Source organism: Mobula hypostoma, chromosome 21 (assembly GCF_963921235.1).
Source record: "Mobula hypostoma chromosome 21, sMobHyp1.1, whole genome shotgun sequence".
NCBI lineage: Eukaryota > Metazoa > Chordata > Chondrichthyes > Myliobatiformes > Myliobatidae > Mobula > Mobula hypostoma.
The window spans coordinates 47933187-47951313 of NC_086117.1; the positions used below are offsets into that span (position 1 = coordinate 47933187).

An 18127-nucleotide genomic window follows, 5' to 3' on the forward strand; every position below is an offset into this window, starting at 1 on the left:
TTCCTTAATGCATGCATTACTAAATGACAATAAACGAGGACTGAGTGTCCTCATAATCTAATGATCTGACTTCTCTTGGAACCCAACAGTTACTTTTCTCTCTATGGCAGGGGTTCCCAACCTTGAGCCAACTGACCCCTTGCTTAGTGGTATTGGTCCATGCCATAAAAAAGTAGCTTGGGAAATTTATCCTGATGTATTCTTATTAAATACCTTACCCTACGTTATTTTGATAATTGCTTTTACCAATAATTTTGGACTTTTTAATTGATTTAGGACATAATCAGTATGCCCTTTGCAAAGCATAAATATTAAAATCCAAATAATTAAATTACAGGATTATAAGGTAGTACATTGTTCCAGAACATGGGAGCATTAGGAAGGAGAGATATAAAGGGATTTACTTGTGGTTTAACAGCAGGACTACACTTCACTACAGTACCTCTGAGAATTCTATTCCCTACAAAGAATATTGCACTATGTCAAAGATGCTTTGTAACTCACGTACGGTAAGATTTTACAGTGGAGGCCCTTAAAAGAAACTTCTGGTGGCTTGCCGTGCATTGTATGACCTTCCAGATGCCAGAGTATCCAAGTTACCAAGTTTGATTTTTTTTTAAATACATGTACTTCTATTAATTTTAAGTTCATTATTTTCTTCATACAATAAGTATCTCAGTATCGAAATAATAGTACATCACCTTAAGGTGAGAAAAATGTGAAGGGACCCAACCCTTGCTCTGAAGAACTACAAAAACATTGGCTGCACGTTACCTTCCTGTCGTAAGGTTCACCTCGTAACATTTCAGGTGCCATCCAAAATGCAGATCCCACTAAGGACAACTTGCGGTCAAAGTCCTTTGTGGGCAGCTCGGCCACCTCCCGTGCCAGCCCGAAGTCAGTGACTACGGCTTCTCTCCCACGTGGCGTTACCCGAATCAAACAATTCTGATGAGAAGCAAAACATGTAAATTACTGAGAGCCATTATAGGATCACAGGGTGAACGAAGTTCCACAAATCTGTTCAAGCGTTGAATGAGATCATAGGCTTAGGAATAAGTACAAATTTTGCCAAAAGTAATTCTTAGAGACACATTAAAAAAAATGCACACAGATAGCATTGTATGAAAGCATACAGATAAAAACAATTAAATGCAATTCAATCCATTAGAGGTTATATGCGAACAATAAACCCCAAGATTGCCCCTTTCGGGACCAATTAGTAGAATCTACTTGTGTAAAATTGTGACTCAAGATGACTGAATTTATAATGGACAAACAAATTCACTGTTTGGGCCTGGTAAATAAACCTAGGCAGTGCCAAAACAGATTTGCTGCAGAACAGTTCTAAATCTCACTGTAAATTACGATTTAAGAATGATCTGCATGGATGGCAAAGCAAATTTTCACTGTGTGTTGGTATATTATTATTTTACTTTGGGATACAGTGCAGAACAGGCCCTTCTATCCCTTCGAGCCGCACCACCCAGCAACCGCTCTCTTTAACCCTAGCCCAGTAGCTCTTAAGTGCAAAATGGGTCTTATCTATCAATTGCAAAAAGACAGGATGTATGGTGATATCCAAAAAGGAGAATCCTATCGGCAGGCTGAGAATAAATGGGGAAGACATAAAACAAGTACAGAACTTTTGCTACTTAGGAAGCTGGGTGACATCAGAGGGCAGATGCGACATGGACATCAAAAGAAGAATAGGGATGGCAAAAGACACCTTTATGAGAATGAAGAGTATACTGACCAATACTAAACTAGGCATGACAACCCGCCTCAGAGTACTGAAATGTTACGTTTATCCAGTTATATGGATCAGAATGTTGGATAATATCTAGTAACATGAGGAAGCAAATTAAAGCAGCAGAGATGTGGTTTTTGAGAAGGATGGAAAGAATATCATGGATGAAATGAATATCTAACGAGGATGTCATGAACAAAGCAAACACAAAAAGAGAAATAATGTATGAGATCATGAAAAGGCAATGTAACTTCATTGGACATGTGATTAGGTAAGAGGCGTTAGAATGCACAGTAATTATGGGAAAGATTGAAGTGAAGAAAGCAAGAGGAAGACAAAGACAAATGATGATGGAGACAGCAGCCAGAGAACTGGAAATGAATACCAATGAATTGATCCACTTGACCCGAAACAGGAGTATGTGGGCCATGGCAGTCAAAGCTCAAACTGGGCATGGCACTTGATGATGATGATGATGATGAATAGCTCATCCAATATATCAAAGCTTAAGCCCTTTATCCCTGGAATAATTTAATAATCTTAACTAATCTCCATTATATCATCCATTACAAAGCCTCTAGTCTACATATTCCTTTCTTGTGTGCTACTTAGAACCAGGCACAATACTTAGAGTTCTGGCTGAACCAGAATACTCAAAATGCCAAGTGAATCAGAAAGTCACTTGCACTTCTCCAAATCTAGCGCACCATACTCCGTGTACACAATGTGCTTTCCTCAGCAATGGAGAAACCAAATTCAGAATGGCTAACCACTTTGTTGAACACCTGCTGAGGCAACCCCCAGCTTCTCATTGGCTGCCACTTTAATACCCATCCAAATCCCTCTCTGGCCTGCCTGTGGCTTTCTGCACTATTATAACAAGCACACAACATAAATCTGAGGAACAATGAACATAGTGTAGGTAGGAGGGATTAGTGTTTGGATGTTTTTAGCTGGTTTGGCACAATATTGTGGGCCAAGTGGCCTGCTCCTGTGCTGTACCCTTCTATGTTCTAATCACAGGACAATTTACGATGACCAATTAACCTATCAACCAGTAGGTCTTTGGACCGTGAGAAGAAACCCACGCATTCATGGGGAGGAATGTTAAAGCTTCTGACAGATGATGTTAGAATTGAACTCCGATGCGCCACGCTGTGATCGTGTCGCGCTAACCGCTACGCCATTGTGGCGCCCAACATGCGACAATAAACCAATTGCGGCACAGCAGCACAGTGGTTCGCACAACACTCTACAGCACCAGCAACCCCGGTTCAATTCCCACCACTGACTGGAAGGAGTTTCTATGTTCTCCCCATGACCACATAGGTTTCCTCCAAGTGCTCCGGTTTCCTCCCAGTCCAAAGACATACTGATTGATAGGTTAACTGGTCATTGTAAATTGTCCTGTGATTAGGCAAGAGTTAAACTGGTGGGTTGCTGGGCAGCTCGGCTCAAAGGACCGATTCCGCACTGAATCTCAATAAATAAATAAAGCTGCCGTTATTAGCACAAGAAATTCTGTAGATGCTGTAAATCCAAAGCAACACACACAAAATGCTGGAGGAACACAGAAGTAGGCAGCATCCATGGAAGTAAATAAGCAGTCGACGTTTCAGGCAGAGACCCTTCCTCCGGACCAGAAAGGAGGGGGGAAGATGCCAGAATAAAAAGGTGGGGGAAGGATAGCTAGAAGGTGAAAGGCGAAGCCATGTGGGTGGGAGAGGTAAAGGGATGGAGAGGAAGGAATCTGATAGGAAGGGAGAGTGGACCATAGGGGAAAGGGAAAGAGGGAAACCAGGGGGAGGTGATAGGCAGGCAGAAAGAGATGAGAGGTGAGAGTGGGGAAATTGAAGAGGGGAGGGGAACAGAATTTTTGTTTTACCGGAAGGTAAAATCAATATTCATGCCATCAGAGGGAGAGTACCCAGACAGAATGCAAGGTGTTGATCTTCCATCAAGAGGATGGCCTCATCGTGACACAAGAGGCCATGGACCAACATGACAGAAAGGGAATGGGAATCCAAATTAACATTTTTGGCCACTGGGAAATTCCGCTTTTGGCAGATTTACGATGCGTCTCACCAATGTAGAGGAGGCCGCATCGTGAGTGCTGGATACCATAAGCAATCCCAGCAGATTTGCAGGTGAAATGTTGCTTCACCTGGAAGGACTGTTTGGGACCCTGAATGGAGGTGAGGGAGGTGGTGAATGGGACAGATATAGCACTTTGGCTGCTTGCAGGGATAAGTGCCAGGAGGGAGATTAGTGGGGAGGGACGAATGGACAAGGGGATCATGGAGGGAATAACCTTTGTGGAACGTAGAGAATGAGGGGGAGGTAAAGATGTATTTGGTAGTAGCCTCCCTTTGGAGATGGCAGAAGTTGCAGAGAATGACATGCTGGATGGAAAGGCTCAAGGGGTGGTAGGCAAGGACAAGAGGAACTCCATCCCTGTTAAGGAGGCAGGACAATTGGGTGAGTGTGGATGTCCAGAAATGGAGGAAATGCGGGTGAGGGCAGCATCAATAGTGGAGGAAAGGACTCCTGCTCTTTGAAGGAGGGCATCTCTGATGTCCTGGAAAGGAAATCCTGGCTGCTTTTTATTACTGACCACAACACAGCAGAGATGGCCACTCATGATGGACTTGGGGTTAATTGCTGGGTCAAATATCTCTGGTGTCAAGTGAGACCTGTTCTTGTTCAATGAGCATTTTAATCTCTCCTGAATGCAGGCAATTTTATAATATTTCTAAGCATCATTAATGAAAAGATTTTAGTTTTGAACTTTCTCGTATTTCAGAAACACCTGGGAACACAATATATGTTGAGACCTAGTAAGCCAGGGACAAGTACCGCTTCACCATTTTTGTGGAGAGGCTTATTCTGAAAATGCTCTTTCGCCACAATAACATTGTGCAACAAAAGACACTTTGACATGTCTCATTGCAAAGAATTAAATTGATTTTTCATTGGAATTGCTAATTGTATGGATCCCTTCAGCTAAGTTTGAACTCCATTCAAGTGTGAGTGGTGATTGTAGGAAATTCACTGTTGCTGCAACTTCAACCCAGTAGTTATCATTCAAGAAGTTTCATCAAAAAAAAGAGGCCTTAGAAAGTCATCTCAGTGGATAGTGCTATACATCTGCTTCTGAAGTTCTTTCCATAAGTACTTTCCATTGGCTTCAGTGGAACAAACTTCAGCAGCAATGTACAATGCCTTCATTGTGCTAGCTGAAAAGGTTTAGAGATATAGCAAGGAAAACATTCTAGGTAATGATCAGTGATAAATAAATGCGAACTCCAGAAGGGCATCCTTTATTCAATCCTTCACATATTTCAAAAGACAATTACATATTGTTAATTATGCAAGTAGTCAGAATCAGGTTTAATATCGTAATTCATGGCATACGTCATGAATTTTTCTCTACAACAAATGTATGTTGCAATACATAATAAAAATATTAATTCCAATAAGTATATATAAAAAATTAAATTAGTGCAAAAAAAGTGAGGTAAAAAAGGTGATGGGGGGGGGGGAGCTGTTCGTAAAGTGTTGAGTGCGTCTTCAGGCTCCTGTACCACCACCTTGATGGTAGCAATGAAAAGAATGTGTCCTGTGTGGCAGCGGTCATTAATGTTAGTTGCTGCCATTTTGAGACATTTTCATTTGAGGATGTCCTCGATGCTGAGGAGGTTGGTGTTCATGATGAAGCTGGCCGAGTTTGCCACTTTCTGCAGCTTCTTCCAATCATGTGTAATAGCGCTCTACACCATACGGTGATGCAATCACTTAGAATACTCTCCACAGTACATCTGTAGAAATATGCAAGAGTCTTCAGTGACATACCAAGTCTTCTCAAACTCCAAATGCAATATAACCACTGTCATGGCCTCTTTGTAATTGTTGGGCCCAAGATGGATCCTCAGAGATGTTGACACCCAGGAACTTGACACTACTCACCCTTTCCACTGCTGATCCCTCGATGAGGACTGGTGTGTGTGTTCCCTCAGCTTCCCCTTCCTGAAGTCCACAATCAATTCCTTGATCTTACTGACGTTGAGAGCAAGGTTGCTGTTGCAACACCACTCAAGCAGTTGACATTTCTCACTCTGGTACACTTCCTCATCAACATCTGAAATTTTGCCATCAATAGCTGCATCATCAGCAAATTTATAGATGGAGTTTGAGCAGCACCTCACCACACAGTCGTGGCTGTACCGAGAGTTGAGCAGTGGGCAAAGCACACATCCTTGAGATGCGCCAGTTTTGACTGCCAAAGGAGGACATATTATTTCTGATCTGCACTGACAGTGGTGTCTCGATGAGGAAGTCAAGGATCCAGTTGTAGAGGGAGGTACTGAGGCTCGGGTTTTGGATCCTAAAATAAAATAGTGGATATAGCCCAGTCCATCACGGGTAAAGCCCTCCCCATCATTAAGCACATCTACATGGAATAGTGTCGCAGGAAAGGAACATCCATCAACAGGCCATGGTTTCTTCTCACTGTTTCCATCAGGAAGGTGGTACAAGAGCATCAGGATCCACACCACCTGGTTTAGAACCAATTATTAGCTCACAAACTATGGCCTCGCTTTCAAGGACTTTCTCATGTTCTCGACATTTATTGGTTACTTATTCATTATTATTATTACTACTACTTTTTGTGTTTGCAGTTTGTTGTCTTTTGCACACTGATTGATTATCTACGCTGTTGGATGTGGTCTTTCACTTCACCTTCAAATCTGTTGGGGTCGTCTACTGTATCCAGTGCTCCCAATATGATCTCCTCTACATTTGTGAGCCCCAACATAATCTGGGGACCATTTTGTGGAGCACCTCTGCTCCATCCGGCAAAAGCTGATGTTTCCAGCAAACCATTTTAATTCCTATCCCTTCTCCCATTCCGACATGTCGCTTCTTGATCTCCGGTTTTGCCATAATTAGGCTACTCTCAGGATGAAGGAGAAACACCTCATATTCTGTTTAGATTCAAAGTTCCAAGTAAATTTATTATCAAAGTAAACATACGCCAACATATACAACCCTGAGCCTCATCTTCTCACAGGCGTACTCAATAAATCCAATAACCATAATAGAATCAATGAAAGACCACACCAACAGGATGGACAACCAGTATGCAAAAGACAATATACTATGAAAATACAATAAATAATAATGATAAATAAATACGCAAAAAATATCGAGAACATGAGATGAAGAGTCCTTGAAAGCCAGTCCATAGGTTGTGGGAACAGTTAGTTCAGTGATGGGGCAAGTAAAGTTGAGTGAAGTTATCCTCTCTGGTTCAAGTGCCTGATGGTTGAAGGGTAATAACTGTTCCTGAACCTGATGGTGAGAGTCCTGAGGCTCCTGTACCTGCTTCCTGATGGCAGCAGCGAGAAGAGAGCATGACCTGGATATCAGAGGTCCCCGAGCTGGATGCTGCGGTCGCTGATGATGTATGCGGCTTACCTGCAACAATATTCCATGTAGATTTGCTTAATGATGGGGTGGACTTTACCGATGATGAACTACATTTTGTAGGGCTTTCTGTTCAAGGGCATTGCTATTTCCATACCTGGCTGTGATGTAGCCAATCAATACCACACATCTTTAGAAGTTTGTCAAAGTTTCAGATATAATACCAAATTTTTTTTTAATATATACAAACGAACTCCTAAGAAAGTAGAGGCTCTGCTGTGCTTTCTTCATAACTGCACTTATGTGCTGGGCCCAGGACAGGTCCTCCGAAATAATAACACCTAGGAATTTAAAGTTGCTTAGCATCTCTACCTTTGATCTCCTGATGGTGTCAGGAAATTTAAATATGACATTTAAGACTTAAATAGGTAGCCTCCAAACTGATATGATGAACATTGATTTCTTCTTCCAGTAAAATGTTATTTCCTTCCCCTCTTCTATTCTGCACTCTGGCCTCTTACCCCTTCTCCTAACGTGCCTTTCACCTCCCGCTTGTTCCCCTCCTTCTCCCTGTCTCCCATGATCCACTCCATCAGATTCTTTCTTCACCAACACACATCAAAGTTGCTGGTGAACGCAGCAGGCCAGACGGCATCTCTAGGAAGAGGTACAGTCGACGTTTTAGGCCGAGACCATTCATCAGGACTAACTGAAGGAAGAGCTACTAAGAGATTTGGAAGTGGGAGGGGGAGAGGGAGATCCAAAATGATAGGAGAAGACAGGAGGGGGTCTCGGCCTGAAACGTCGACTGTACCTCTTCCTAGAGATGCTTTCTGGCCTGCTGCGTTCACCAGCAACTTTGATGTGTGTTGCTTGAATTTCCAGCATCTGCAGAATTCCTCGTGTTTCCTTCTTCACCAGCCGCTTACCGTTCCCACCCACCTGGCTTCACCCATCACCTTCCAGCTAGTCCTCCTTTGCACAACTTTCTTCTGGTGTCTTCCCCCTTCCTTTGCAATCCTGAAGGTTCTTGGGCTTGTAGCGTCAACTGTTTATTCATTTCCATAGATGATGCCTGAACTGCTGAGATCCTCCAGCATTTTGTGTGTGTATTGCTCTGGTTTTCCAGCATTTGCAGACTTTCTCATGTTTATTATTTCATTGATTCTATTGTATTTCATGTATTAACTCTAAATAAATAAATGAATCTCAGGGTTGTCTACGGTGACATACATGTACTTTGATAATAAATTTACTTTGAAGTGCCCCGCTCATTACAGATCATTGCCAAATGAACTAACTCTTCTATTATATGATCATTGCTGCATAATGGATCTTTTTCCCACTTTTGCTTGGACATATTCGCTGGTGGTTCTTAATAAAACATCAAAGCAGTTTTCACAAATTTAAAATGATTTTATCTTATCTTCCTTCCAGCCATTGAAGTAAATTTTTGCATTCACCTTTGATAATAAACATACTTTGAACCTCAACACCATTTTATTTTCTTCCCTGTAAAATACTGTATGTTCATTTATTATGGAGAGCGAGTCGACGCAAATTTCCTTCCAATTCATCCTATTTAGATTATGGTTCAGCCAAGCTCTTTCTCCTGTCTGCAGTCTCTCCCATATCTGTTGTAGTTAATGATGAATGGTGTCTCATTCATTTGTCAGATTGTGAGCACGGCAGGAGCCTTTCAAATGTACCTTCACATGTGCTGATCTTCTTGCTTATTCTGTTTTCAGTGGCCTTTATAACCAGGCAAATGTGAAGTATGCTATATGAGACATCTTGTTTGAAGTCTGGATAAAAGCGATTCATTTGAATATGAACACACTGTACAGCTCAGAAGAGGGTCTTCTTTTTGAGAATGACTGAACAATAATTTATCACATCACATGACGTGCAGTGGGAGTGTTCTGTGCTGACAAGCTTTGCTGTACAATGCCATTCAAATACAGGAGGTGAAGAATGAGTAAAGCAGCTTGACTGTGGTAAACTGCAAAGTTAATCCTTATTACCTACCTCCCACACAATATGTTGCTTACTACATAATAAAGAGGAAATAGTCTTTATCAGACTCAATGAAGCACATTATTCATTTACAGCTAAATGAAAACAGAACAGAATGATTATATATATTTTACAGGACCCTTATTAATATTTCAATATGCTCACTTTTTATTCTCTCTGTATTGGTAATGAATAACTATATACGGACTGTTAGCCTTTTATCCCTTTTAAACAAAATACCTGTTAGCCATCTCACAATATTTCCATTCAGAAACTGCACTCATTTTAAACTTTCAATTCATCCCACATTTGAAGGAGGAAGCATAATTTTGTGATAATTTCCAATTTTTTTTTTACATCAAATTTAAAGCAAAGATAAGGTGATTCCACACAACTTGGTTCGTTACTGTAATTTGCGTTATTAATTTCCTTTTCGTACCTGTATGCAGACATCCCACCCTGCAAAAACTCATTTCAGGGAGGTAGCACCATCAATTTGCGGGGGACTCCCGGAACTTCCGGGAGAGGTGGGATGTCTGCAATAGAGTAGCTCCTTAGCAGCTAACCAGCTGGTTTAAATAATGTTAGCTATGCTAATGAACGAATGACACCTGATAAATTCATCTCAACATGTCTTTTACAGTCTTAACCCACCATGGGCAATAGAAAAGTCACTGTTGCAAACAGTGCAGCGAGCAACACTGTCATTATTTTGACCCCTATTAGGCAGGGGTACACTTTAGTGTAGTCTGGGGTGACGTACATTTTATATTTTCTTTTTTTTTAAGAACACTCTGCCACTCTGACTTTTTTTTTGGAACTCTGTGTGTGTGTCTCTCTCTCTCTCTCTCTCTCTCTCTCTCTCTCGCGCTCTCTCGCTCGTGGTCGCTCTCACTCGCTCTCTCGCGCTTGCTTTCTTGCTCTCGCTCTCACTCGCGCTTGCTTTCTTGCTCTTGCGCTCGCTCTTTCTCGCATGTTCTCTCACGCTCGCTCTCAAAAAAATCAGTTTCCGGGACATTGTATATAATTTGCGGGCATCAGGGAGCCACTATTAATATGCGGGAGACTCCCGGCACTTCCAGGAGAGGTGGGATGTCTGTGTATGCATAAAATTTCAAAGATCTGTTTTGCATCAGTTGCATTTATTTCCAGACTTTGACATGCAGCAGTCTCTTAAATGCCTTTTGGTTTCTGATTTGCAAAATTCTGTCACCTTTCCTAAAAGCTCTCACTCATGCTGTGCCAAGAATAGTGTTTCTATTCCCTCAGCAGCATCTGAGATACGAGTTAGACAAGATTGCCAATTATCTGGTTATTTGCATTGAAGTAAAACAAATATAGCCCCATTGTTTGAACTACAGATTGGTTTGAGACTATCCAATCACTTCAGAACAATACGAGATTCAAACCTCATCTCCAGAAATGAAACAACAATGGGCCACGTTATGAAATTCCTCATTTTAAAGCAACTAACAGAAACTGTTTTTAAGGATAAATAGTTTCTATTTAATGATTAACAAGATTCAAAAACAAAAATAAAAGCCCCAAAACTTCTGTTAGAACTGAACTTCTGATGCCTGCTTTTATCTCTGAAATTATGCTGAAACTGGGGATGCTCATGCAGAAATAGGCAAGTTCGTGTACATACTTTGACAATAAATGTACTTTCAATCTTTAAAATTGAAGCCTTCCACACAGCTGAGTTCTGGGGCCATCCCAACCGCACATAGCAATACATTTTCCTGGCACTTACAGGGATAGCTGCCTATTGTACTAACAGACAGTTTGACTTGGCCCCAGGTTCAGCAATCCCATTCAGTCCATGGAAATGGCTATGAGGGAGCTGGGTGTGCTATACACAATCCAAATTGAATTAATTCCAATATAGTTAATTGCTACGGTTTCCTTATGTTTTTATATTTTGAAATATTGTTAATATTATTTTCTAATAGCATGAAAGGTTCAAATATATAACTATATCATTGAACTTTTAGTACTATTAGTGCGCACACACACAAACACACACACACACACACGTACGTGCTTTACTTCACCCTGTGTCTAGCACCTTACACAGAGGATAAATTTCAACTGTAGTCTGTACCTTACCTTGGAGTTTAAGTCTCTATGATAGATATTCTTTGAGTGTAGATACACCATTCCTCTTGTAATGTCTGATGCAAGATCTACTTTTTCCTTCCAAGTCAGATTAACTTCCTTATTGGCTAGCAGTTCTTCCAGGCATCCACCATTAATATACTGCAAATCAGAACATTCGCAAACACTTAACAACACAAATGGACTATTTTGTTTATATCTTATTTGCATTGTGTTTGTGTGGTAAAATAATATTTACCTCAAGCATAGGATAGAGTTTATCTTCTTTAACACATACCCCAAGATATCTGAAAAAGTCAATAAGAAAATGCTTTTTGTACAGCGGATCACAAGTTCCATTAATGTTTATGGCGTCAGCAAATCCATTGATATGGTATTTGGAATCAAAATTACCATGACCTTGAAATGCTGAACAATATCCTTCATGTTTTTAACAATGAAAAAATTGTATCTGGATAATTACTGATTCTATCAAAGCCAGAAAATTCCTTGGAGTGGCATTCTTTTCTCGGTCAATGTAATTTTAAAGGAATTAAAAGCAGAACACTGGGGATAACTCCAAAACATTTCCTGAACTTGATGAACAGAGATGTTGGCGAGATCACACCAGGATTTGTGTGCACAGTTTGGTTGCCTGTAGGACAGGTTCATGCTATAGGAGGAATGAAATTAAGCTAGAAAGTGTGCAGAAAAGTTTCACAAAAATGTGGCCTGGTGTCGAGCACTTGGTTATAAGGAGCAATTTGATAGGCTGGAAATTTTCTCTCTGGAGTGGAGGCGGCCAAGGGTTGACCTTATAGAAGTTTATAAAATCATGAAGGTCAAATATAAAGTCAGTCTTATTCCACGGGGTAGGGGAGTCCAAAATTAGAAAGAATAGGTTTACAGCAAGAGGGGAAAGGTTAAGAGGGGAAAGGTTAAGAGGGGAAAGGTTAAGAGGGGAGAGGTTAAGAGGAGCAGGCTTTGCTGCATAGTTGCTAGAGAAACTGGTAAAAGTGGATAGAATTACAATGTTTAAAAGACATCAGGATAGGATCATGGATCAGAGCGGTTTAAGAGGCATTTGAGGAAATGCAGGCAAATGGACCTAGCTCAGGAAGGCATATTCATCAGCACCATTCTGTGCCGGATAACTCCACCACTATGGATAGCAATTATGTTTGGTGAAGCTGGTGGGGTGGTTCCCTGTTCTGATAACTTAAAGGTATCGGTTTGAAGTTAAATATTAAATACTGTAACAGGCAGCTGACTCACAAAGCCTTTCAATATACATTTTGGGCCTGGGTGGATTAGAGGGAGTGCAGGGGATGGGGGAGTGGAAAGGGAGCATGGGAAATGGGTTTGTGGTGAGTCAAAGTGGCACAGCAAACAATTCCTGGTGAATTGGGTGTTAAACCATCAGAATTTCTGAATAATCTGACAGCAGACTATTGGAGTTTTTCCACATCTAACATGCCACAGAAAATACTTAAGCAATGGCCTTACAGTGACAAGCGTTAAAGGCACTCCCACAAGAATTTGGTAGTAATAGCCAGCACCGTACTACTCTCGTGCCAGCAGTTCCACAGAGAACCACTGGTTAACACCATCACGTGGGCCAGTGCGTTCAAGAATTTGGCACCTGTGCACTGCAGGTCATGTTACTTAAATTATTTCATCCAATATTCAACATAATGGATGTGGAAATGGTGCATTGACCTTCATCAACCATGGGATTGAGTTTAAGAGCCGAGAGGTAATGTTGCAGCTATATAGGACCCTGATCAGACCCCACTTGGAGTACTGTGCTCAATTCTGGTCGCTTCACTACAGGAAGGACATTCGAAACCATAGAAATGGTGCAGAGCAGATTTACAAGGATGTTGCCTGGTCTGGAAAGCATTTCTTATGAGAATAGGTTGAGTGAATTCGGCCTTTTCTCTTTGGACCGATGGAGGATGAGAGGTGACCTGATAGAGGTGTACAAGATAATGAAAGGCATTGATCATGTGGATAGTCAAAGGCTTTTTCCCAGGGCTGAAATGGCTGGCATGAGAGGGCAAAGTTTTAAAGTGCTTGGAGGTAGATACAGAGGAGATGTCAGGGGCAAGTTTTTTTTTAAAATATGGAGAGAGTTGAGAGTGTGTGGAATGGACTGCCGGCAGCAGTGGTGGAGGTGGAAATGATAGGGTCTTTTAAGAGACTCCTGGAGAAGTACATGGAGGTTAGAAAAATAGAGGGCTATGGGTAAGCCTAGGTAGTTCTAAGGTAAGGCCATGTTTGGCACAGCTTTGTGGGCAGAAGGGCCTGTATTGTGCTGTAGGTTTTCTATGTTTCTATAAAATATTTCATACATAGAAAGTTGAAAAAGCCATTCACATAGCTATCAAAGGACCATGAGGGTAGTCAAGCGGATTCATGGACCTATCACTTGAAGCCCTGTCACTGCCCACAGATTACTCATCTCTACAAAAGTGCCAATGCCAGGGAGGCTCGAATCATACCTGGGGCATAGACTCTTATTTGATGGTTGGGGGCAGGGGGGAGAAGAGAGATAAATAATACCTCATCTAAATTTTAGGACACGTGTTCGCCAACAATTATGGCAATAAATTCCCCACTTACCTGACCAGTGTAATCGAACAACTGAATATATATATTTGGTTACACAGGGTGACAATAAAGATAGAGTAACTCAGCATGAAAACAGGCCCTTCAGCCCAACTTATCCATGCCGACCGCACTGTCCACCAAATTCGTCCCACTTGCCTGTGTTTGGCCCATATACTTCTGAACTCCTCCTATCAACGTACTTAATCAAATGGCCTTATGAATATCATTATTGTAACTACTCCAACCACCTACTCTCCAGCCCATTCTATATATGCACCACTCTCTGTATGAAAAAGTTTCCCCTTCACCCCCTTTTAAACCTTTCACCTGCTGTCCTGAAAAAGATTATGTGCATTCACTCTATCTTTGCCGTCCAATTTCATATGCATCTACATGAACACAAGACATAGGACATAGGAGCAGAATTAAGCTATTCAGCCCATTGAGTCTGCACCACCATTCCATTATGGTTGATTTATTATCCCTCTCAACCCCATTCTCCTGCCCTTGCCCCATAACCTTTGACAGCATTTAGGCATCCGTTAGTCTCATAAGGCCATGGACTTGCGCCTTGGAAGGTTTCCAGGGCGCAGGCCTGGGCAAGGTTGTATGGAAGACCAGCAGTTGCCCATGCTGCAAGTCTCCCCTCTCCACGCCACCGATGTTGTCCAAGGGAAGGGCATTAGGCACCGGTGTTATCTCAGAGCAATGTGTGGTTAAGTGCCTTGCTCAAGGACACACACGCAGTCTCAGCCAAGGCTCGAACGAGCGACCTTCAAATCACTAGACAAACGCCTTAACCACTTGGCCACGTTTGACAGCATTACAAATTACATATCTATCAACCTCTGCTTGAAATAAACCCAATAATTTGACCTCCACAGCAATGAATTCCACAATTTCACCAATCTCTGGCTAAAGAAATCCCCCCCACCATCTCTGTTCTAAAGAGAATTCCTCCTATTCTGAGGCTGTGTCCTCTGATCCCAGATTTTTCCACAATTGGAAATATACGCTCCACATCTACTCTATCTGGTCATGACAATATTAGGTAGGTTTCCATGGGATTCCCCCTCATCACCTAAACTCTAGTGAGTACAGACCCAGAGCCATCAAACGGTCCTCATGTGTTAACCATTTCATTCATAATCATTCTCATAAATCACCTCTGGACCTTATCCAATGCCAACACATTTTTTCATTATTTAGCCCAAAACTGCTCACAATACCCCAAATGTGGTCTAACCTATAAAGCCTCAGCATTACATCCTTGCTTTTGTATTTTAGTCCCCTCAAAATGAGAGCTAACATTGCATTTGCCTGTCTCACCACCAACTCAACCTGCAAGTTAAACTTCAGAGAATCTAAAATTGTACCAGGACTCCCAAGTCCCTTTGGACCTCCGATTTCAGACTTTCCTCCCCATTTAAAAAACTATGCCTTTATTCCTTCTACCAAAGTGCATGAAATATACTTTCCTACATCATATTGTATCTGCCTTTTCTTTACCTATTCTCCTAATCTGTCCACTTGTAGACTCTCTACCTATCCTCAACACTGCCTGCCCCTCCACCTGTCTTTGTATCACAAGCTGCTTATATTGCGTTAATCTTCACTAGAAGACACCAGCAGCATGCCAGACACTCGAGAGTGTTAGGGTCAGAAGTGAATGCAGCTGTTTTCACTAAGGAGAAAGTGCCTGGGAAAATGAAATGCATAAAGATAGAAACATGACCTGGACCAGGTGGTATACACCCCAGGGTATACACCACAAATTTGACCACAAAGCCATCAATTCCATAATCTAGACCATTGACATAAAGCACAAAAAGCAGCAGACCCAACACTGACTCCTATAGAACGCCACTAATCACCGGCAACCAACCAGAAAAGACACCCTTTATTTCCACTCTGCCTCGTACCAGTCAGCCAATCGTATATCCATCCTAGTATCATTCCCATATAACTATAGGCTTTTATCTTATTTAGCAGCCCAATGTGCAACACATTGTCAAAGGTCTTCTGAAATTAACGACATCCACTGATTCTCTTTTGTCTATCCTACCTGATATTCCCTCAAAAGCATTTCAACAGATTTGTCAAGCAAGATTTCCCCTTAAGGAAACCCTGTGTGGCTCCAAGTACCACGAAACTTCATCCTTAATAATAGACTCTAACATATTCCCAACCTCTGAAATCAGGCTAACTGGTCTATAATTCCTTGTCTTTCACCTCCCTCTCGTCTTAAAGAGCGTGTAACATTTCCAATTTTCCAGTCCTCCAAAACCATTCCAGAATCTAGTGATTCTTGAAAGATCATTACTAATACCTCCACAATCTTTTCAGCCATCTCTTTATGAACCCTGGGGTGTATAACATCTGGTCCAGGTCACCTTTCTATCTTTAGATATTTTCAGCTTCTCAAGCTTTTTCCTTAGTAGGAACAACTGCACTCACTTCTGACCCCGACGCACTCGAGTTTCTGGCATGCTACTGGGGTCTCCCAGTGAAGACTAATGCAGAAGTAAGGCCACCCTTCGATGTCCTACATTCCAAGGAATAAAGTCCTAGCCTGTCAAACTCTTCCCTGGAATTCAGGCCCTTGAGTCTAGGCAGCATCCTCAAATCTTCTCTACTCTTTCTAGTTGAATAATGTTTCCTATAACAGGGTAACTAAAACTGTACATAATACTCGAAATGAAGTCTTAGCAACATCTTGTACAACTGCAATATAACACGCCAATTCCTATGCTAGATGCCCTGACAGATGAAGAGCAGCATGCCAAACACCCATGACCCTCTGCTTCCTACCATTGAACCAATTAGGACTTCAGCAGCCCACTTCTTCCTGGATCCCACACTATCTAATCTTCCACACTAGCCTACCATGGGGGACCTTGACAAAAGCCTCGTTAATGTCCACATGGAAAACGTCTACTGCTCTACCCTCACCGTTCCTCTTGGTTACTCCTGTGAAACCTGTCAGACATGCATGCATAAAGCCACGCAGACTGACACCATTCAGTGTCTACTGAAACGCTGACAGATCCTGTCACTCAGCACCTCGTACATTAATTACCTCACTGAACTGTAGATCCCAAACTAGTCTTCATTGCCCTTCTTAAATAATGATACAACATTGGGCACACCCAGTCTTCAGGGACTTCACCCATAGCTAAGGACAAAGCAAATACCTCTGCACAAGGGCTTCATAAATTTCTTCCCTAGCTTCCCAGAAGATCCCAACGATCCACTTAAGGACATACGTCCAATTTAATACCCTTTAAGACTGCCAATACCTACTCCCTGGTAATTTGTATGTGCTGCAAGTCAACACTCATTCCTTTAGCATCCATTATTTTCTCCACTGTAAAAACCAATCAGAAATATTCACTAAATTCCTTCCCATCTCCTGTGGTTCCACATCTTGATTTTTATTCTCTCCTAGCCACCCTTTTACTCTCCACATACCTATAAAATCTCCTGGGAGTTTCTTTAATCCTGCTGACCAGATCCATCTCATATCTTCTTTTTACCAATCTCACTTCCCTCAGATTTCATAACTTGCAATGTTGGCAGCTGAAAGCATGGGTGCCAGTGATGGAGGCGATGATTTAAGAATGAGCAAGCAGCTCATTAAGGAGTGCAGATACCTCAGGCATTGCGCAGGATGGAGAGGGTAAGACAGATTGTGGAAAATCAAGGCACTGCAGAACCATAAGCGTTTGTCAGCCAATAAGTACAAGGACGATGGATGAGTGGGATTTGCTACAAGTTAGGACATGAGTGAGATCTTTGAGTTATTGGGGATGAGAACAATAAAGGTTGGCAGGTACACATTTGAATATTCAAGTCAACTGGGATCGAAATTATGAATGAAATGTTCCAAAGCAGATGTGTTGTAGGGTCTGGGCGTGTTATTGAAGTGGAAACAGGTACGTTAAATGGTGGCATTAGTGAGTCACAATTGTACAGAAATGGGCCATTCAGTCCTCCACATCCATGCCGACCTTTTTACTCTTTTATCTAATACCTGCCCACATTAGGAATGTATTCATCTATGCCTTGCCTATTCAAGTATCTGTCTAAATGTCTCTTTAATTACAGATTATATCTGATGCCATTACCTCCACTGGCCAAACATTCCAGATATCAATCGTACTCTTCCCATCAAATCTCCTTTTAAGCTCATTCCTCGCATCTTAAAAACTTTGGCCTCTTGTT

General features: G+C 41.7%; 1 protein-coding gene across 2 annotated transcripts in view; it reads right to left on the reverse strand.

Moving 5' to 3' along the window:
* The window catches only part of zgc:162952 (PKc_LIMK_like_unk domain-containing protein), an 87856-nt gene that overhangs the window by 15656 nt on the left and 54073 nt on the right, over positions 1–18127 (reverse strand). For both annotated transcript variants that reach the window (XM_063073951.1, XM_063073950.1), the window contains 3 exons: positions 11550–11598; positions 11303–11452; positions 775–948 (listed from right to left, as the gene is read on the reverse strand). In XM_063073951.1, coding sequence (XP_062930021.1) covers positions 775–948; positions 11303–11452; positions 11550–11598 — 373 coding nt within the window. The remainder of the gene's footprint in view (positions 1–774; positions 949–11302; positions 11453–11549; positions 11599–18127) is intronic.